The following is a 24,204-nucleotide window of genomic DNA, read 5'->3' as shown; positions in this document are numbered from 1 at the left end:
ATTATTTGATAATGAGAACTAAACCCTAATTTGGAGTACACCACACACTATTTATTCTGTACTTTTCCAAAGATAGACTGAGTGATACAAAAAGAGCATAGAAATAATTTCACAACAAAATTTAATTAGTTCAATTGCTCAACTACATGTAAGAAAGGAAACCTGAACTGAAACGAATTTCATAGAAATACTTGATACCTAGAACAAAGCTGACAATTGTAAACTGAGTCCATCAAAGAAAATATAAAAAAAGGTTACAGTAAAAAGTTTATAAATTTAAATATTGATAAATATATATCACTTGAGGTTTAAATAAACTTTTCTGTGTATCATTAGTGACAGAATAAAAGTAATATTATTTTTCAACTCTTGATAAATGTGAGATAATCTTACCCTACAATGACAAACTACACAAGGGTCTCCATCTGGTGACAAAAACTCTTGATTATTCATATAGTTTCTCTGTTTATACTCACAGTCTAAGAAAGAAAGAGAATATTCTATTGAAGGAATAAATTCTACAAAAGGATAAATTATTTCTGAAAATCATTAAATTTCGTTCATTATAAAATTGCAGTCTTGACTAAAAATTAATAATCATATACGTACCTGTTAATTTCCTACATACTCCAAACACACACACACAAAAATAGAGAAGAAGACAAAATTATAATCACAAAATACCATTAACACCTGCATTAAAGTTTTATAAACATGTTATCTATATTATTCTGATATTCTTTAATTAATATTCTGGTTAATAATGAATGACTCTTATTATATTTAATTGATTAACTTCCTTACAAATGTATTCAAAATCTGTAACTTAAATACATGCTAAAACTATTAGTGAAGCAAGATATACAAGTGCTTTTGCTCATGAGTAAAATATCATCATAATATAAAATAATATAGAAGTTTTTCCTCACTGGTTTAATATAAAATTAGTTTTGTTTCTCCAGTCTTGATCAAAATAGTTAAGACTTAGACTTCTTGATTTTTAGTAAAGTACAAACAATTTCACCAAAATTATTTTTCCTTTTTTTTGTAATTTAATAATTTTACATGGAGAAATGATTATACGTACAAAAAATAACTGTGATACTGCAAATACTATTAAGAGGTGATTCAACAGAAAACAGTCAAATTAGGCTTAAGAATGGAAAGGTAAACACAATCACATTTGCATTATCTGAACAAACACACACATACAAACACTATGAGAGAATGTATGTATTGTACTTCAATCCTTTACAACATATTCAATTAAATTTTATTAACAAAAGTTAAATATTCTTTACTGGTAATTAATAATAAAAAAATCTTTACAAAGGTTTATTTTCTTGTGAAATTACATGTGCCACTTTTTTTTTATCAGCTAACCGACTCCCAGCTATGCTTAGATAGGGACTTTCTTTGGTTATTAGAACTTACTGGGTAAAGTTGTGCTTGAAACAAACTGTGAGCTTCTCCAGAGCTGACTGACAAAGGTTTGAATATAGTTTCTAGTAGGAAGTGTGTGTATGCATGCATGAATAACTGGGTTGATCAGTGGATCTGTCCTTTCATGGTCATGAATTTCTCTTTAGAAGTTTCTCAACTGAACATTACCAGATTGGTTTATGAATATGGACCAGTTACACTATTATCCTTCTGGTTTCCTTTTCAAGCTTCCCATAATAATTTGTTGAAGACTATGAACGTTATTTACACCTGCACTGAAGTGTTGCAGCTTTAGCTAGCTATCCTTGGATCACAGAACTGATTGTTCCCAACATTCAATTTTGATGTAAAGTAGCTTTCACGCTTGTCACTATCTTTTATAGTTTAGTATTTGATAATGTCTTGTATACTTTAATGCTTCCTACATTTACATTATTCCCTACTTCATTTTCAATATATGTATATATTGTCACTTTGTTAATTTATAATTAAAGAATTCACTAGTTATATAATGTTTCTAACCATGTTATTCAGTAAATGTTGGTTCAATTTATTAATCTCTTATTAATTTGATTATACTCTAAATACAATCATTTCGTTAATATGAAAAAAAAGTATTTTTAGGATTGTGTTTTTTTGTTATTATTTGTAATCATAGGATATGGCTGCTCTATCTTCCTTTTTTTTGGTAGGAAATAAATAAATTACAAAGATCATTAAACCTTACCATTGCACAAACGACAACACTGCTCCTTGCTTTTTGCTGGATGAGAACATTGAGGGTTACAGAGGTTTTCAATGTTTTCACATTTCACAATACCTTTCTAGAGAAAACAAAATCACAAAATGTTAAAAATCTGTACATTATAAGTGAGCATTAAGCAAATACGTCTGCTACTTTATTCAAACAGTAACTGACACCCTTTAATATAGTATCTAGAATAATGGCAAAATAGTAAATTACAATCAGTTTAAGTTGTTAAAAAATTTTTAAGAAAAGGTTATAAGTTACAAACTGTAGTATAAGTTTAGACATGCAAGTATTTTTATAACTTGTACTATTTATTTAAATGAGTATTTAGCATTCGAAAAGCTTGTAGCTTAATAAAGTACAAAAACTATATAGATTTCAACTAAAACAAATAGTGTTTGATAACTTGGCCTTCTTTAAAATTAACAAAGATTGAATTAGACTATACATAACAAAGTTTTACAACAAATAACTTGTTTGTTTTTAAGCATAGTGTGATTCATTTATTTATTACAGAATAATATATGTTTTTGTAATTTTAGAAATCCTTCTTTTCAGAGTTTAAGTTTACTAAATATTCAACCTAAAAAGAAAGTAAACAGATCATATTATGGGATGTTCAATACCCAATAAGTCACATCAGTTATATCAGCTTCTCTTGAAGCTTCAATATCTTTCTACAGTAATGTGAAATAACTTAGAAGTCTATTTCAGTCAGAGAAAAGTAATGAAATTTAAAAAGTGGAAGATGAAATATTCAGAATTAGAAACATTATATGACCCTAAAACGTTTTTCACAGCTTTTTTTTTAGTCAGTATTAGTACTCAAACTGCGAGGGAATGGAAGAGAACTCTGTTCCCATTGTTAGAATAAATGTTAATTTCATCCTCCTTGTTAACAGAATCATGTGCATGGGGAGAATGAGACTTCAGTGAATGTGGAGGCAAATGTATACTGATTTTCTCCTTGTGCAAATATTATCTACATCAACTTTTGGTAAAATTGTATTTTAGTCTACTCTTAATATATGTTTCATGGAAAGTTTATTTAAATTCATGGTCTAGCGAAACCACAGCCAAGGGAATGGGCTTGGAAAAATCAGCTAATTCATTTATAAAAGGGTACTTCAATCTCTAACTATTACTCTGAAACACAAAATAATTAATTTGGTCTGAGTTGTCTTTGTAATATTTTCTTTAGTACCAATTATATAGTACTGTATAGTACCAACTGGATAGTAACTTTTGTTCCACCCTGTATAATACACTGTGTGATTCAAATGTGGAAAAAAGAAACTTTTCAGTGCATGAGGTTGAGTATATGTATGACTTGTTTGTTTGCCATTATTTCTTTTTGGTATTATTGGAGCAACAAAGCAATCTGTACAAACTAGACGAATAAACATTTCTGCCAGGAAGATAAAGCCAAAACTTTAGAGCAAAATTTTAAATTTGCATTACTTATTTACCTTACATGTACAATTCAAGCAGGGATCAGAAGATGGAAAAAATATCTCTTCATCTTTATAAGTAGATCCATCATAGAGGCAGTCATCACAAACTGGGCAGCAGGAGCTTGCTGGGATATAAGGCCTGCCACAAGAAACATTTGAACATCGGACAGACTCACATCCAACATTACCTAAAAATGGTTCAAAATCAAGAACATCACCTCAAAATTTCTTTCAAAAAAGGTAACTTTTTGAAGCATTATAACAGTTTATTTGTTTCAAATGTATGAACAAAACTACAAAAAAATTATCTCATTTTTAAATGGCAGATTAGAGGGAAAAAAAAGTTAGTTGACACTTCCCACTCTTGGGCTACCAAAATAGTCAGATTTGCCCGTAACTCTTATAACACACCCATAGCCCTAAAGCATGGAGTGCAATTTCCTTTTTAAAGTAACAGGATATGGATTTTGGGCCCTCAGATCCATGCCCAGACTGACCATGTATATATTAAATCATCTAATTTTTGTCAAAAAATGTAAAATAGTTTTCTACATGTAGAATGGTTATCTATGAAAGTTAAGAAAAGACTTTGGATAAATGCTATAATAAACATTATGAAAGGCAAAAAAATTTTAACGTGTGATTCATAACTGAAGTGGTGAGAAAGTCCCACCAAAAGTAATTTCTTTGCTCTGGCTGATATTTAATGTATATGAATTATTTATAATTATTCTAATAGTCTTTGATTTTTAGTTATTATCTGTAGTTTTCAAAATATATGAAAGTAGATGAAACGTTGAATTATACAACAATGCTCTTTTCAGGTATTGAAATTCATTTTTTACTAAACATTATACAAGTAGCTATTTAATATTTGTGATAAAAATCTTGTTATTCTACAGTCTAACATGACTATTATCACAAATATTAGGCCTACTGGTTTCCAATGGTTCTCTTTAAGCACCCATCCTACAAACCTGGAATATAGACCTGTAACTGCAATAACTTTACTATACAAAAATAAATAATAAATATAATGTTTCTTGTATCTCAGTAATGTTTGACTTTCATTCTTGGTAGGAGATTGATGTACATAGCACAAGTTTAGCTATTAAATAACAATGGATTTAAAATAGATAAACATATCTTTAACAGTTATATTTAACATAAACTTGAATATCTATATTAATACTGTGTTTTTGTCTGGAAGTTTAACATATTAACTGTAAGGTAGGCATATAGATAAAGATAAAAATATCAATGAATTAATTTCTTGCTTTTACCACTGAGAACTCACCATTATAACAATAACATTTGGTACAAGGATTTTCTGTTTTGATTTCTGCTCCATGATGGTACACTACTCCATGAAACTGGCAACCTATCAATGGAAAAAGAAAAAAACTGCATGAGTTTATGATTGTTTGTGAATCTGCTTTTACCACAGAGAAAGAATCAAACTAACTACTTAACAAGCTGCACTATATCACACTGTAAAAATATACTATAAACAGGAACGTCGAGAGCCAGCACAGGCCCCGGGGCAAACATCTTTGCTGGGCCCTCTTTCTCTCTCTCTCTCTTTTTTTTAAATTTTCAAGAATTTATGAAGAAGAAGATCCTAAATTAGGTCAGCAACGAGCTCATAAACCAGACAAAATCATAGCAGCAGCCATTTTTATCTCACAGTATAACTGTAAAAATGTTAATAAAGTAACAGCTAATATCTATTAAATCTATAAAGTAACAAATACATATTAATTATTACTCTAATTATTGTTTCAGATCCTAAATTAGGTCAGCAACGAGCTCATAAACCAGACAAAATCATAGCAGCAGCCATTTTTACCTCACAGTATAATCGTAAAAATTTTAATAAAGTAACAACAAATATCTATTAAATCTATAAAGTAACAAATACATATTAATTATTACTCAAATTATTAGTTCAGTCGTTCTTAATGCATCAAGTGTCTATATGCAAAGAAAAGCCAAAAACAATGGTTTTTATCATTAAATGAAGATATAGCCTAAAGATGCTTTGTGGGCTTTAAGGCATAACCAGGTTTCATTTGCCCAGGCCCCTGTGCAGTGCCCCCTTTGCCCCCACCCCCTTTCAGTAGGCCAGACTACAAATGTTTGTGTATCTGCTTGTGCCAATGATGTACCTGAAAGTCTGTGTAAATTCTTGTCAAAGATCTATAGCAGAGCTTGTAAAAACATTTTAAAGATCTATAAGATTAGACATTTAGCACATCTCTACTACCAATTTCTTCTTTTATTTTATATTAATTTTCTTTTGAAACAGTAGTGACTACAAAATAATTCCATAGATTTTAATAATAACTTTTGATCAAGGCAAGCTACTTACATAAGTAAAAGCAAAATATATATACCTAATAATGAGCACATCTGATTAAGTATAGTGTTTAAACTGTATTACTTATAATTATTAGAATGCATTGCTTCATCAGTTGAGTACCTTTGTTATTAACAATACTGTCAGTTGTAAACCTAATAACATCTCATGGGGCTCAGCCAGCTCAGGAGAGTTAGGTTAGTTCTAAATCCATTTATTAAGCTAAAAATGCAGAATAATAATTATAATAAAATAACAAAAATTAATGATGTCAGAAAAACATGTAGGTTCAAGAAGACTTAATAGAAATGAATAAACACCCTATAACCTGAGCACTTTCAAAAAGTGGACCTTTCTTCTTCAGGGCCAAAAGATTAAATTCGATTAGAAATAATAAAAAAATTACATATGTATATATATATTGAAGATTCTAACTAACACTGCCTGCTTTGTGATAAAACTTTCACATTTTTTATGCTGATGTCAAGTATTAACTACCACAGAATTGGAAAAGATATATTTGGTTTAGCCAGTTTAGTAGGTTTAGGTTATTCCTAAATACACAAACCAAGCTAAAAATGTGAAATAATCTGTATGATAAAAAAAAAAGATATCAAGAATAAAATTAGGTCTATGTAGAATCATTATACTCATTATAGTAAAATAATAAACATTAAAAATGAAAGTAGAAATATTAAAAACTAATAAATAATAGATATATTAAATATTATAAAGGTATTCCACTCTGAAGAGTAATATTATTTTTTGTTACCTTGGAGCATTTCACTTACTTATCATCATAAGGTTTTTATTCATTAAAAGAAAACCACTGAAAATAAATGAAATATGATTTAAAAGGAATATATTCAAGTCATCCTTACAAGTGTGTTTTGTAAGTACAAATAACTCACCATTGCAATCTGGACAACATCGATTAGAGCGTTTAATTGGGTGAGAACAGCGAGCATCACACTTTTGTCTATCACAACGAATTTTTCCTTCCAAACAAGTACAAACTTGACAATTATCTCTGGGATGGATCCATCGTCTTCCATGTTCCAAGTGACGTCTCATTTCATCCTCACAACCTAGAATTGTTTAAGTTTGTGATATATTAACTAACCTTCAAACTAAATATAGGCTTATACAAGTCTATTACAAGTGTGGAGCACTTATTCTCTAATTAAAAAATCAAGAAGCAAACCTAGTATACTGATAATGACAGTGTTTTACATAATCCACTAGAAAAAGTGCTAGACTGATGCTCACACATGTAAAAAAAATGTGTAATTAACAAAATATAGTGACAAAACCTGCCTACAAAATTAGGATTAGAAAAACAGAAAAATAAAAATAAAAAAGGTTAATTTATTATGCTTTTCATCACAGTTCAACAATGACAATATAATTTTTAAAAAGTCTTCATATTAATGAATTTTAATTAATGTTAGCCTAAAACAACCTCCACCACACTACTCCCTTTCACATAGATTAGTCTACTACAGCCAAAGAAATACTGCACATTAAAAAACTGCCCAAGAGTCACTGACAAGACTAGTAACACAGGCACACACACATAATTGAAGAACAGTTGTTAAAAAAAGCACTTGTACATCCATTCCATCTTATATGCTGAATAGTGTTCACAGAGAATAACTGAAGTTCCTTGATACCTCTTGAGCTGTATTTTATACTTTGTTAGTGATTTAATAGTAAAAATTCTCATTAATACTTGATTGCTCTCATGTATTATTCACATTATAAGTAATGATTCTTACTAAGCCATGATGTAAACTCTATGAAATAGCTTCTATACAAATTACCTTGTACAAAATCATTTATAACACATTGAAAAATCTAACCTATATAAAAGCCATTGTGTATCATGTCATGTTACTCTTGATTTCTTGAAATAAGAGGAGTCATAAAAGCCAAAATGCATTTATCCAGTTAGAATAGTTTGATTACTGTGTGCCCATTATGATTTTAGTGACAGGGGTGCAAGAGATCTTTGAGGGGTGGGGTGCCATGAAACCTTTTAGGTGTTGCGAGTATTGGTATAATAAGCCTAATGTAGAGACATAGTGTTGGATCACCTAGCCTAGAGCCAAGTGCATAAAATATATTATTAAAGCAAAAATATCGGTTCAATTTTAAACTTAAATTGTTTCTGAATTAAGCTATTTTCTGTTATATCACTAATATTTTTCATAAACAAATTTGAAGCAACAGAGACTAAATTAAGAAATCAACAAATATTTTCCAGTTTTGTTGCCTATACATTTCAATTTATACTTTCAGTTCGTAGACTAACAACAATATTAGATTATACTTTTGTTGCTAGCAACATAACATAAAAGCCATTGTTGGAACGTAGTGTTACCAAAACACACTGGCTTTCCTATATATTAGAAGTTGTTAATTTAAATGATTTTTTACCAATAATTATTCTATGAATATGCCACGAATTTATTTCATGAATGATCTTAATTTGGCTTACAAAGGAATTTACCGACGTTTGACTACCTCGACTGCATTTTTCTGCCTCTCTGTTGGTCAAACTTGATTTCGCAAAATCTATTTCTTTCAGTTAGCTAAGAAATGTGAGGAGAGGGTATACTATGAGGTGGGGGTGGTAATACTTGCCCCATCATTTGTTTGACGGGCTATATGCTAGTTGTATATAAAAAAAGAAATGAACTTTGTTTCATTTTCAAAAGCAAACCAATTTTTTTTTTGTGGTATTTTGATGTTATTTAATTTCAGCCATCCTTGATGTACCTGTTTTCAATAGGTCCACATAAAGTAAACAAAAGTTCAACAAACCATCTCATGATATAGAATTGATATGTCTAAGAATATTAATCTGTACAGTGATTTATATTTTAAAATATAATGATTGAGCTTCATCAATTATAATTCATGTGCTAGGATTCTTGTTATAATTTACAATATAATGTTTTGATCACAACAAAAGTATTGTAAAAGTATGAGTTCCAAATTTAGAAATTTGAGACAAACAAACTGTTCCAAATCTTGAACCTAATGCAGATAAAAAAAATTTATACAATGATACACGTAACTTTGTGGTAAAGACATACATACCTTTACAAACTGGACAGCACTGTCCTTCAGGTATCTCAGTGATTTGACAGGACAAAGGTGGACAGGTATTCTTTAATCTAGAACAAGCAATATTTCCAAGATTGCAGGTACACTTGAGGCAAGGATCATGTGGTGGAGTGAATGTCTGTCCATTCTGAACCACTTGACTTTCATATACACAATCTACGTCCAAAAAACCACAAATTAACTTTCTATGATATATAAAGTCAGAATTTTTAGCTAACAATATGAGTAACATAAACACAATAACAATTAGAAAAATTGTATAAACCTTAAAATATTATGTCATGCAGATAACAAGTATCATGTTCAGATGAAGGTCTTAACTAGTTACTGATAATATTACTTGGTAAAAATATGCTTGGAAATCACTTTCTTCATTCCAATGTACAAAATTACATGTAGTTGGACACATTAGACTGAACTTGAAAAAGTAGTCTTAATGTATTGATTCCTCTCGCATTTTCTCATAAGACATTAAATCTCCTAAAGAATGCGTACCACACTGTACCAAGTTCAGTTATTACTACAACAGTTTAATTTCATGTTTTCCATCTAAATAAAAATGGTTTAGAAGTTTGATTACAGACAATGAATACAGTTACAATTGAAAATAACATCTAATAATTTTTTCTTCCTGTTTTACTGTGCAATAATTAAGGAAAATAATAATTCCAAAAATCTATAAAACCTTATAGCTTAATTCCTTTTTTCTGTAAAGAAATATTATGTAATTGGAATCTAGTAAATTAGGTCAAAATTTCAGAAAATTAAGATGTATTTCGAGTTAAAGAAATTTGGAAAAAAAATCTGATTAAAATGGGTAAACAAATAAAAAGCACAAAGAAAACAGAATATTGAATAAGAGAGTACCATTGCTAAACAATATGGGAGTTGTGTCTTCAAGAACTCACAATGTTGGTATGCAGAGCTGTGTTTCTGTATAACATGTGTAATACTGATATTATCAAGTTAATTGGGTAAAATGTTGTGTGTTTTTTAACTTTTCACTAAATCTCTATTTATTAATTTTGTCAAAATATTATACATTTTAATATTTTTTTCTTTTTTAACAATGTTGGGTTAAGAATCATGTCATAATGTCATTTAAGTCTTAATAGTAAGAACAGTTTGCAATATTTTCACATAAAATTTTGTACTCTTCGCTCATTCATTTGAGAATACCTAGGAGTCATTCTGCAATGTTGAATAAGGCTTTAAATTTTCCATAGTATTTTCCACCTTAGTTTTAAATTTGTGACAATATTTATGTACAAGTTTTTAATAGTGCAAAAGTTTCTAATGCTTACTAAAAATGTCTTAAGATCTGTATATAATATCAACGTAGAAAAAAAAACTGGTTTATGGACAGACACACTAAGACAATGCCTAAAACTAGCAGAACCAAATGAAACAGAAACCTATTAAGAACACTAAAATAATGTACAATAAATGAATGTCACATTAATATGAAAATACTTTGGAGTTTAAACAACTACCAACACAGGATTAAAAACAGAGATCAAGCTTATCATGATTGCTTAATGTCAAAAATACCATCTGTGAATATACTTATCCCTTAATTTTGCAAAATCTATTTTTTCAACACACATTATTTAAAACAAATCAATCTGATATTTGTGAAAATAAAGTAACATAACAAGATAATATTTCATACACAAGAAATTTGTAAATACATCCTATTATGAAACAATATAAACTATTATGTAAACAATAAAATACGTAGCAGTTTCAGTTTTTCTGTGCAGACTATGTATAGTAATTTTGAAGCATGACTGAACCAAACTGTTGAATATGTATAAAAGATTATTCATCAAGGACAGACTGTTTGATAAGTAAAAGTGACAGATTCCAGTTAGCACCAAATAAACTACAGATAGGTAATCATATAGTTACCTATGCAAGGAGAACAACAAGTTTTAGGAGGCTTATATCCATGTATACATTCTGACTGACAAGGTTCTCGGTTATGGCACGTTACCACTCCTTCCTAGAATAAACAAACACAATAAGATATAAAAATTTACCCTTTTTTAAGCAGTTGTTGTATAACTTTGATAATTCACATCAAATAACTTTTTATAGGATATATCTAACTGACGGTTCTTTGAAGGGTTAAAACATTAGAAACATACTAACCATTTTTAGGTGCAGGAGTTAAGGATTATCTAAAATAAACGTTTACACATTGAAAACAGTATACAGTTAGTAACAAATATTATATTAAAATGGAAAGTTAATCACACACACACACACACACATCCATACATACATAAACTCATTTTGTGCAGTGAATTTGATGTGACTGTATAAAAACAGAAAATTGCCAGACAATTTATCATGATCATACAATAAACTGAAATACAATACTAATAAAGTGTTCAGCTGTTTTTTTTTATTTATCTGATAGATTTTTTTAAATCCTTGAAGTACGGTTTCTTCATTTGTTTTTATTTTAATTGTATTTTTGGACCATTACCACAAAAAAAATTTGTGCTTTGTGAGTGCATTATAATAATGACAGTGAAATTCCACTATTCAATTAGAGTAGCCCACGAGTTGACAGCAGGTGATGTTGACTACCTTACCTCAGGTCCTATCATTTCAAAATTAGGGACACCTGGTGCACATAGCTCTCAAGTAGCTCTGCAGGAAATTCACTGAACAGTAAACATAAACAGCAACAATTCACATATTGCTGTAGAAAATTATTGCAGCACATCAAAAGTATGTTTTACCTTATAATAGAGCATATTGTTAAATGCTTAAGTAATTTTGAAAAAAAAAGTTCAAAAATGACCCATAAGCTTCAATGGTTTCAAAAAAGTGTTTTGAAAAATAAAATGCCATTAAATATGCAGAAATTTTTTGGATTTTTATAAAAAAAAGTGATCCATGATGTTATCTAACTTCAGAGTTTTTTTATACATATACCTTAAATTTTCAAAATTATCTCTAACACACTAATTGCTGTATACTTTAATTATTGGTATGTGGCATATTTTACAGACTAAAAATATCATGATGTAATCTTGGAACATTGATGAAAATCAGTCTGTTCTTCCATTATTAAACTCTGTCCCACCAAACATGCTCGCCCCTTTCAGCCATAAGGGCATTATAATGTGACAGTCAATCCCACTATTTGTTGGTAAAAAAGTAGCCTAAGTGTTGGCGGTGGGTGGTGATCACTAGCTGTCTTCCTTTTAACTTTTCACTGCTAAATTAGGGACAGCAAGTCCAGACATCCCTTGTGTAGCTTTGCGCAAAAAATTCAAAACAAAACAAACCAATCCATTATTAAATTTATCTGCTTTCAATCGATTCTTCCATTATTAAATTAAATGTATCTGCTTTCAGTTGATATAAGCAATTAATTTCTATTAGTGACCTAGCTTCATGTATCAAAATTAGAATAATTTGAAAGTACTCTTTTGCATATGAATACAACCTTCAGAGAAAATGGTACAGGCTTTCACCATATAACTTTATTAATATTGTTTTCTTTTAATAAATATCTTATGATTTATGAAGTTATACTTCTATCTATCTATACACACCTCTCTGTCTTTCTCTCATAAATGATATTATAATTTTAAGCAATAATATATTTTTCTAGGAAATTCTAAATTCTGTGCCAATCATGTAACTCTTTTCTAAACTAAATGAAGTAGATAGTTTAAAAAAAAGTTTGTTTTTAATGCACTTACCATACATTTACACACTTCACAATCATTTTCTATTGAGGGCCATTTCTCCCCATGCTGGTGTTCCTGTTCTTTATGTATACAGCCTGTGGAAGTTAGCACATGGTAATTTTTAATTCTAGCTACATTTGAATATTATTCCAATATTTTGAATATTTATTACATTCTTCCTAAAATTACTATCAAAATGAAAGTACAAAATAAAAGTAATAAGAACACCCAACACAAGTTAGCTATCTCAACATGCATGTAAAATTAAACTATTGTAGTTTGAGTTTTGTATGGACTTCTCCAGTCTTTTTTTTTTGGTTTTGACATAATGTTTGGGACTCTTTTCCGAGTTGTCCATCAGGTCAAAATGTCATATCATAATCAATAGAATAGGCAGAAGAAGTCCATGGAAAACTCAACTCATATACTGAGCACACTGCCTGAAACTGCCTTACAACAAAAATTATTGTTTAATAGAAAAATTACACAAGAGAAGCTTCCAAGAAACAAAACTAACTTGGGCACCTCACAGGACAACATTCTCCAGGCAAGGTTATTGGATGAGCACATGACAAGTTCTTCTCTGGGCAAGTCTTTGGCTGACATCTCACTTTCATGTCCTGTGCAATATAATAAGTGTGAAATGCTATAGCTATAAATATATAACATATTTTGATTAATAATACCCAATTATTTTTTTGTTCTGTAGTGTGAATTTTTTACTACTATTTTTCAGGTTTTACCATTTGAAACAGATATTCAAAAAGTACCTATTTTAATGGGCCACCTGACACTTTGCTCTTCATGATTTGCATGTCTTATCCATTAAAATACTCAGTTTACATCAAAGCGAAAGGATCATTTGATTGGTGTACATGTGGATATGCAGTTGTATATCATGTGAGAAAAGTTATGAAGAATATTTACATATTTTTATATTCTTTATATTTAATGTTTGAAATTTATACCAGATATATACGGCCTTTGTAAATAAAAGTTATTCAACATCTGATTAATGAGTCCAGGGAACAGTTTCACTCAAAAATATGCCAAAAATTTTGAATGGCTATCTCCAGCACTTACATAAAATTTCAAGCCCACTCTGAATGCACTAAAAAATATGTTTTTTTTTAATGCATCACTACTTCAGGAACTATGACATTTCAACACTGATGCCTACTGAAAAATGAACATGTCATATTATAGTAAAAAATCTTGATGTTTGACAACCAGCCATAATATCACCTAATTATACAAAGTTGGCATATTTGTGTGTTTCTCTTCTTATACTGAGACTTCATTGCAGATATTTTTGATTTTATTTGAAGCTCAGCGAGAAAGCCTTTTTCTGTATTGTCACATCATTGCTTCAATAAATCAATAAATGTTCAAGGTATAATATTTGAGTTCTCATTGAATATACTAACCAGATAGTGTTGGCATATATTATGTATTCTTGAATGAGTAGATGAAGATGACTGTTCCTGTTTTTTTAATGTTACTAAAATGCTAATGGCACTTCTAATTTCCATTTAAGCATGTATACCTAAGGCATTTGTATATTCTCAAATGAGATACTCATGCATTCAAACCATGTCCAACTTATTCAAATCCACATTACATCTTTGAAGAAACCTGATTTTTAAATCATCCATATACTTACATGTGTAATTGACACCACACATTTTTCTGTGTGGAGGGCCACCAATACAATATGTCCTTGTTCAATCATCTCCAATCCCTTCCTAACAATGTTAAATTTGATGACATAAAGAGGCATTTACATATATATAATTGTATATACAATACAGAAGTAAATGTCTTTCAGCAAAGTGAGCACATATCATTGGGTATATTTTCTGGCATGATTAAGCAATCAATTTCCTGTTTTCATTTCCATTTTACCATATATTTTGCAATTTGAAAACATTGCCGACAATTTCATTTGCATCTTCCTCATTTTCAAGATTATTATCTAAAGACTCTAAATCAGAAAAATCATTTGGAGGACTTCATGTTTCTTCCAATAAATTTGTTAATGAATCAAACAGAAATTCTACTGAGTCTTACTTTCCATAGTACTGCTAAACAATGACTTTGTTCTCTTCTACATCAAAGTTAAATAGCCTCTTAATATTGTCTGACAATCAAGAAATGTGAATTATGTACATTGAAGGAATCAAGTTTTTGTTGGTTTAAAGTGAATATTTCTACAACCTGATTAGATAATATACCATTCAGCTGTAAAGCAGTTAGTAACTTGGTAAGAGAAATTGCATTGTTACCCATGTTGTCATATTACATTAGATGATCCATGAAAATGGCAAAGTGCTCACATCAATACTGTCTTTGCTATCCTGAGTCTCAGTATGTATAAATCTTTTAATCCTTATATATAAACATCAACTTATGCATGGAATCATATTTAACAAGTCTAAGTTCTGATAATATTCGGTACTGTCACTTTTAAAAGGGATAACTCGATTGTGCATGTAATGGTTTTTGGATTCTGAATATAATTACTTCTACAATGGATAGAACTGCCCCCCACTCTTGCTTTGTGTCTTTTGAGAAAATATGATAATAATATGTCATGTCGAACTCTTCTATTTCTGTGCTGTCATCAACCTTGTTTGAGTTCCTGTCATTCAATGTATACACCATTGCCCCATGCAAACTCATTCTTTTTTGTTTCAAAATGATCTACCATTTTTTCTCAAAACTACGATGGAATGAGCTTCATCTTATAATCTATGTTAATAAATGCTTCATGTTATAATCTATGTTAATAAATGCTTAATGTTATAATCTATGTTAATAAATGCTTAATGTTATAATCTATGTTTATAAATGCTTCATCTATTCTATTTTTGCAATTACTGTGCTCATAACATTAACCTTCAATTTGTAAGTATTGATTTGTAACTTGAACTTGATGGCCCATGTATAACTTTATGTCTTTCTTTGCACTTTAGTAGTAAATCATGATCTTGAAATCACATTTCATCTTGTGAAAAAATTTATATAGTTTTGGCATTCTATTCAGTTATGTGGAAGTTGCTGAAAGCCTGTTGCATTAGTGCATCATAATGCAAATTCAATACTGGAACATGACTGTCATATCTAACATGTTGCTTAGCTGTTGATTCAATGTTATCTGCATCATATCAAGGTTATTAATAAATACATTTTGCATTTCAATATCATCAATGATGTTGATTATCCAAGTACTATTCTAAATTGTTCTACAGTAAAATCCTGCTAGCATAATTTATCACAGTATCACAGTTAACAGTATCTCCAGAGCACATGGCAACATGGTGCTGTTCTGTAACTAGTTCTTGATCTTGCAACAGGTTTTGAAATAATATTTTTGCTGATGTAAAAGCCTTTTGATCAAACACAGTATTTCAACTGATCTTTTCAAAAAATGTTTGCACTTGAACATGATTTTATGAGGAACACAATGATGCCAATATCTTCCACTGAAGTTGTGCACTTGGAAGTTATGTTTCTGCTTCACAAATTTCCTTAGTGAGTTTCATTGTCTATGTCACAGTTTTGTTGATCATGTATTGCTACTAAGTTGTCCAGGATAAGCAGAATAACTGATTTCACAAGCTTTACACAAAATGTCTTTCAGATTCAATGCTGTATTTCCTCTGTTTACAATGCTGAGAAAATGACTGGAATTACCACTGACACCAAATAAGAAATGTAAACCATCCACACTTTTGACATTTGTTAACAATGGGCTGTCCACAGCTGTAACATTCAAATCTTAATCTTTTCAATATAATTTGCTTTCTCATTGTAATTAAGTGCTCTTTGTTTTTTCCACCATTATTGTCCACCAGTGGCTCAGTGTTAAGTATCTAGACTTATAACCCTAAAAACCAGATTTTGATGCTTTTGGTGGGCACAGCACAAATAGCCCATTGTGTAGCTTTGTGCTTAACAACACATAAACGAGGAAACCATCATAATCACACCCACAATGAACTAATCCAGACAAATAATACACTTCACTACTTTACATTTGCACCTTAAAGGTACGGTTTATTATGTATACTGCACTAATACTTTATATACAAAAAAAAATACTTTATTATAAAAAAAAAGACTAAAATAGAACATGTAACTTTTGCATATTTTGCTAAAGTTTGTCAGGAAGTCATACAATATTTTGTTGTATATATCTAGTTCTAGGTCACTTCTGAAAGAAAGAAGTTAATTTATCATTTTACTCAAAAAAAAAGACTGGAGGTTAACAAATGGTTAAAAAAATGAATTTCAAAGTTAGATGTTCTGAAACAATGTCATTTTTGCTGTCCTCTCCAATCACAATTCAGGTATTAAATATATCAGAAACACAAGACATAGTTGTTTTTCACAGTTTGTTTAAATTTCATCTATCAATTACAATTTATGAACAAAGATCTATTACTTCACCATGTCTTTATTGATTATTTATGAAAACATTTTTGGTGACTGTAAAGCCACCTACATTGGCAAAACAATATACCAGTTACACTATAAACTATAGAAATATTAACTTTACAAATATCTTGTACATACCTTGCATGAGCAATTCAGGCATGGGTTAAAATTAGGAGAGAAAAAACTTCCATTTCTATATATCCTTCCTTCATATTGACAGCTGTCTAAAGAAATATTCATAACATTTACTAAAATTATTTCATATCATTCTTTATCATTTTCATATTCATATCAAAGCATGAAACATGTTAATGAAAATGGAAAATTACCTTATCTGTTCCAGTTTCCAAATTTGAGACAGTCAAAAACGAAACAAGTTTTCTTTAATGGAATTCTTTTTACACTAATATTTTTACACACTTAAAGCAACAAATAGAAACTTACTTTTTAATACAAATATATAGATTTATGTGCAGCTTTATCATATAATGTAACATTTAAGGAAATATCTATAATTTTATTTTGTGAATGATTTACATGTAAGGTCCTGAGAGTGCAAGGTACATTTTGGTTTTAGAATACTTTTAGAATTATAAAAACATAATTAGTTCTTGCACAGATTCCATAACTTAGGAAACATTTTAAAATATTAAGCAGAGAAATCTGTAAAATTTCTTTAACAAATTAACTTATAGTCTTTTAAAAACAGAAAGCAATTTTTTCCATTTTTTTTAATGTGTTTTTTACAATACTTTATGGCTCTGCCATTATCTAATATTACTACAGATATTTTATCCATATGCCAAATATATTACATACCTCCCACGCACACAGGACAACATTCACCAGGTCTAATTGTTGGCTGAGAGCAGTGAACTCGTGGGCATTTTGTCCTCTCACACTTCACATTACCTCTCTTTGGGAATGCAAAAAAATCATGGAAATTAAAACATTTTGACAGGTCATTAAATGGTATTCACTTAATTTTCTCTCCATCAGCTACCAACTTTTATTTTTGTGTCAGAGTAGTTAATAAATAAACGATTTTTTTATTATTGATAAATCAACAATAAAAACTTAAAGTAATTTATAATGTAAATGTACTGAAATTATGATTCATTACCCCTTTTGGGGCCATGGAAGGCTTTGAAGAAAAAAGTTGTTACTAAGAAATTGAAAAAATGGAATAAGTAAGTCTCTATCATTTCATATTTTCATGAAAAATTAAACAAGAGCTATCTGTGCAAGCCATCCCTAATTTTGAGCTGACAAACTACAAAGAAGGAAGCTAGCCAACCACACCAAATACAAACTCTTGGACTTGTATTCTGTGACTTAATAGTATAATTTGATTATCTCTCTTAAAGTGTACCCACAGATCCAAAGTATGTAGCACATTTTTGTTGGCAAAAGGATGCAAACAATAAATCCTTGGATTTATAGTTGAGACATGCTAACCACTTGCCATGGCCAGTCCTTTTTCCTTTTATTTTGTACTCTACTCAGTTTAGATTGGGTGTTTTAATGTTATGGAATAATTTTAAAATAAACTATGTTTTGAACCACATTATTGTAATAGCACACTTGTTTTAAATGGTTGTTATTCTCTGTTGATTTTTAGTTATACCTGATATATGGGGGTCTTGGAATGTTCACCCTAAAAAAAAGGAGGTAGGTGTTCCCGGACTGAAAAAGTTTGAGAACTCTGGTTCTATTTCTTACTCTACAAGTTGTTTAAAAAATTTTAACTCTCAAATTTACCTTCTTTATCAAGGATGAATTTAGATTGAGGTGCATCAACTATGTACCTTCCCCCATAAACCATGTGAACTTTTGACTTGTGAATTACTTAAGTTCAGATAAAGCATCTAAAATAACACAAGTCTCAGACATGATTTTATTTTGTCTGATCAATTCATTGTAATACAGTGACTCATTGAATGGCCATCATCAGTGATTGAACATCAACACAGAATAATCATTATAATGGAATCATAGCTCACAGTACACTCATACTGTAATTATTACACTGGAGTCAAACAATGGAATTATGAATGGGGTGCTTTAGCATATTCTATTGTTCATATACAGAGTTATAGAACAAAATAAAATCACATTTTCAGAGCATGTATAATTTCAACGTAACTAATGACATATTTTGTGAATACACTTCTCAGGTACGTTTTATCTTGTGCTCCACTGATTTTGTTTGTTTGATATGTACAAAACATACTTTGTGCTGGAAATACTTGCTATTCATCTGGTGCACCATGATTTATGTTATCCTGAATGTTATATTTAATTCACTAGTATTAATTTCCATGTTTAAACATCATAAAACCTCTCTTAACTTACTTGATGGAACATCAGTGTGTTTTTCTTTAATTTTTAGATAGGAGAAGGGTAGTTTATCAAAACCCTGTAAGTTAGCTCTATCAAATACTTGAGACACAGCTATATTTTAATGAAATTACCAACAAATACATTTTCAAATTATGAAATAGGTTTGGAAAGGTGGTGATGGGTAAAATGTATAATTTTCATTTCATGCTCAAAATCTTGTGGCCTATGTTTCACTGTCGTTGTTAATTTTAATCAAATTTAATTTAATTCTTTTGTTTCTATAATTTGTTTTATTCCATTTAACTTAAAAGTTAGCTTTAAAGTAAAAACTCTGCAGGTTTATTGTTTGTGACATAAATTTTTTCTACATAAAATCATATGATATCACTGTTAGAGGATAGTGTTATGACTAACCACTGCTTTCACTCCTTTCAGATCTAAGTGGCTAAAATGTCTTCCAAATGTTAAATTTAATGCACCAAGTAATGATGGCAGAATGTTTTCAGTAACATGTGCCCCCTTTCCATTCCAAAAAAATGAATATATCTGATTAATCATTATTGCAATATAATTTTGAATTATTAATGTGTAACATACCTTACACTCACAGTCACTGCAAGAAGATCTGAATCTTTCACCTTCTGTGTAAATATTGCCTTCAAACAGACAACCTACATGTATAGATACATTAATTTGGTGAAAAACAGCAACAAAAACATGTAATTTTTCTAAGAGTTGCATGATATAATTGTCCAAGCAAACATAGAATAATATGCACTCTATATATAAAATATTTCAGGAAGAGCAGAGCTTAGCTAGTACAAATTCCTTTAGAAAAATATATGTAAGCATTTTATTTGCTTTATGACAAGATAGTCAGAACACATATCTTCTAACCAGATATTCATAACATGTTTCAGAACTTATGTAATTATTAATGTGAAATTTCTACAAAAAATGTTAGTTTCAATTGATTTAAAACACATTTTAAACTGAATGCATTTCTTTCAGTATTTTTAACATACATTTTGGGACAACATGGGATCTACTGACCCATCTCGGCCATTCCATCCTCTAACCCAAACTAAAACTATTCATAAATAAGTTTAAAAAAAACTTAAAGCCAGCCCTTATCATTCATATACTTATCAATCTTTCAGGGATAAAACAATTTTTACTATATTTACCATATTTTACTGTATGGTCCACACACAAAACATTTCAATACTTTAAATATATGCAGCTTACAGGCAGTTCTGGAATTAGTTTTATGTAAGTAAATTCATTCAATTGAGTAGTACAGAACACTGCATAATGTTTAACACTAAAACAAAAAAATCTTCCTGAAACATCAGTGACAAAGTATACAGCACTTGAAACTCTCATTTATTTTCTTTATTCAGCTCACACTGTTTCACTTTTATTACTTTCATTTTTAAGTTTCTGTAAAGTACAGTCATTTATATAACAAATATAGCTTTAATAATTTCAGCTAAAGCTTATGAAGGTTTACTTTCTGGCTGCATAACATTATACTACTGCTTTAATAAGTTTGAAACTTAGTTCATTTTCCCCCTAATATATACCTTAAATTTAAATATATTTTGCATTCATCAATCACAAAAGTACAAGAAAGTCTTCCTAATAAGATAGGAATAGTCTATAGAATAAATTACTGGAACCCTGTTTGAGAGAAATGGTTGGTGCATAGCAAGAAGGCATAATCTGGAAGGTTTTTACTATCAGACATTTTGACTTTAATATTATGTTATGGTGACATTTTAGAGCATTTGGATGTTCCTTCTACATCCTGAAAGGTCGTCATAACATAAAATTCAAAGTAAATGTTCAATAATAAAAAAACCTTAGATACTGGATCCCTATTTTGAGTGTTTTCCTTTTATATGTAAATAGAAACCTTTATTATCTGTGCACAAACTGTAACAGTAACAAGAAGAATGTCACATCCACAAGGACAATTGTCAATACAATTTTTATTTTGAATACAGTCTTTCAAAATTTCTCTTTTACTAATATAGATGTACCACCTGAACAGATTTTATAGTTATATATTGTAGTTAGATCAGATCCTGTTATCAAATAAGAAAGGTTTTCAACCCTCTGTGTGTTTGTAAGCAAGATTTCTTAAAAACAGTTGAATGGATTTGAACAAAAGTTAGGTATATATTTGGACTATGGCCCAACTTAGAAGTGGTTAGTTTTTGGCGGATCAAGAAAGGTCACGAAAATTCAAAAAATCCATATCTGTTAACTTGGAGACCAATTTTTTTGGCACTATTTTTGCTCTATAACTCAGTCAAAAATGATTGGATTTTGATGAAACTTGGTGGATATATGTAAAATATTATTCTTCATTATCTTGCCAAAAATGGTCCATATCTGTTGATAATAACAGACATGCGGACACATTTGCGTATTTTTTGAGAGCCGAATATGATCAATTCTGTGTGGCAGAGGTATGTGCTCTACTAAGTGTGTCAAAATAAAGAGTCTTATTGTTCTTAATATTATGTATAGTAGTAGTAGTAGTATTTAGTAAATAGGTTGAATAATATGGGTGTTGGGCTAAGTAGGTATCTGTGACTTGTTGGCGATAAATTCAAAAATAAATGAACAGCACACACTCTCCGCTTGTTTTAAAATAATATATTCAAAACAATTTAAATGTATGTACAAAAATTCTTTACACTATGTATATCATAGTTGTATGTTAAATACTATACATAGTTTACTTCTATTTGTCAAAAGTCCACTTAGACCTATTCAATTGCTTTAGAATTTCAGTTGACAAGCCGAACTACCTTTCTATATTTCTATCACACTAGTATTCTCTGAATAATTCACTTACAATTATAGAGTGAGTTACCACAGTCATATACTGCACTTCCAGTAATCGTCTGGTCCTCGTACTTCAGATATCATCTGTTCCGTTTGTCAAAGTGCACTCAGGCTGGTTCAATTATGGAATAAACTATACTTCTTATTTCTTTTAAAACTGTTAGTTTTCCTCTAACATATTAATCATTAGGCCTTTCATTGCTATGGTAGTTAACTTTACGTTTAACTTTCTTTGGCCAAACTTCTACGTCCCATGACTTTACTTTATCATCTGCTCTGTCTGTCTGCTGTTCCTGCTTATCTCACGCTATTTATATATTGAACTCTTAATTGTCTGTTTGCCTTCTAGAAATCTCTATATCCTCGACAGCAATAAATCTCATGGGACATTTGATAGCCTCAACATCAATAAATTATAAATACAACTTCCAATAATCGTCTCCTTTAAACTCTCTTATTATAAAAAAAACTAAACAATCATGAAATATTAACTCACAAGATAATGAATTAAGAATACCTACACTAAACAGTGTTTTATATCATGATAGAGTGACCCTCTGGTTTAAAATAAGACTAATGAAACAAACATACAAAAACATTGTGTAATATACCATATTTATTATTCAGTCATTGACATAAGTATATGTATGTGTGTGTGTGTGTGTGTCTATAGATATATACATATATGTATATGCAACTTTTGTAGCTGTTGTTTCCAAGATCACAACATAACAATGTTCAATGATAAATACACAATGTCATATTTATTTAAAGGTGTATCATCATTCTTAATGAACTAAATGTCTTTACACTATAAACTGTATTATAATCACATCAGAATACATTGGTCAGGAACTCTGCCTTCGATTCCCATTCTATCATACCATGTCTACATGTTAGAAAATATTACCCAACCTAAATGTCACATGATCCTATTAAAGAGTTTCTAATAAACTATGTCTAATATGTCTAAAATTTTACATCAAGAGTGAGGAAAAAAACACTAGAATTGTATTAAAGAAATGAATTCACAATGTAAAATATTTGCCTTGACCATAACTCAAGACCAGGACCTTCAACTGACTGCATCATTTCTCTGGTCATAAGTTCTTTAGAATTCACTATCAATGTGAAAATATATTCTTTGGTAAAACCTAGACTTATTGTAATATAAATTATTCTAAATTTATATTATTGTATCAAACAATCACTAAGTATAAAAAAATTGTGCTTCTAAGATATTACAAAGTACAACATACCACTGCATTCTTTACAGCATCCACCAGGGGGTGTCCAAGGATGAGAACAGAATGGTGAGGGACATCTCATCTGTTCACATTCTACTTTTCCCACCTTCAGGAAAATCAATAAATTAAAAAAAAAACATAAATTATCAATGTAAAGAAAATATGTTCTATCTTTACCTAATCAGTTTGGTTTATATTTTGACAAAAAATAACAACAGACATCAGTAAAATAGCTGATCCTCCCAACCATTAGTTTTTTTATGTTTTATTTTGTTGTGTTTATAAGTATGAGTTTATGTGTATTTGTGTGTATTTTTTTTGGTTATGTTTTTCTTTGCATTGAAACCAAATTTTTTTTTTTTTCCAATGGTGACTCTGATCTTTGATCTTTTAACCCTTAAAATCAATAGGATTCTTCCCCATCTTCAAGAAAAGTGAGTTGTAAAGTTTGATTAAAGTAGAA

The 24,204-nt window shown here is 29.7% G+C and overlaps 1 protein-coding gene across 1 annotated transcript in view; it reads right to left on the bottom strand.

Annotated features, from left to right (window-relative positions):
* The window catches only part of LOC106461313 (kielin/chordin-like protein), a 119,315-nt gene that overhangs the window by 64,139 nt on the left and 30,972 nt on the right, over window positions 1-24,204 (bottom strand). Inside the window, exons 13-25 of the mRNA XM_022388562.1 lie at window positions 23,754-23,847; window positions 20,233-20,306; window positions 18,112-18,208; window positions 17,431-17,516; window positions 13,370-13,472; window positions 12,865-12,947; window positions 11,051-11,144; window positions 9,113-9,295; window positions 6,919-7,095; window positions 4,946-5,029; window positions 3,664-3,836; window positions 2,171-2,267; window positions 394-479 (exon numbers count right to left, since the gene is read on the bottom strand). Of these exons, the coding sequence (XP_022244270.1) occupies window positions 394-479; window positions 2,171-2,267; window positions 3,664-3,836; window positions 4,946-5,029; window positions 6,919-7,095; window positions 9,113-9,295; window positions 11,051-11,144; window positions 12,865-12,947; window positions 13,370-13,472; window positions 17,431-17,516; window positions 18,112-18,208; window positions 20,233-20,306; window positions 23,754-23,847 (1,431 nt within the window). The remainder of the gene's footprint in view (window positions 1-393; window positions 480-2,170; window positions 2,268-3,663; window positions 3,837-4,945; window positions 5,030-6,918; window positions 7,096-9,112; window positions 9,296-11,050; window positions 11,145-12,864; window positions 12,948-13,369; window positions 13,473-17,430; window positions 17,517-18,111; window positions 18,209-20,232; window positions 20,307-23,753; window positions 23,848-24,204) is intronic.

The sequence above is a fragment of the Limulus polyphemus genome, unplaced genomic scaffold (assembly GCF_000517525.1).
Source record: "Limulus polyphemus unplaced genomic scaffold, Limulus_polyphemus-2.1.2 Scaffold38, whole genome shotgun sequence".
Taxonomy (NCBI): Eukaryota; Metazoa; Arthropoda; class Merostomata; order Xiphosura; family Limulidae; genus Limulus; species Limulus polyphemus.
Note: the sequence above shows the minus strand (reverse complement) of the source record. Positions and strands in the feature narration are given on the sequence as shown.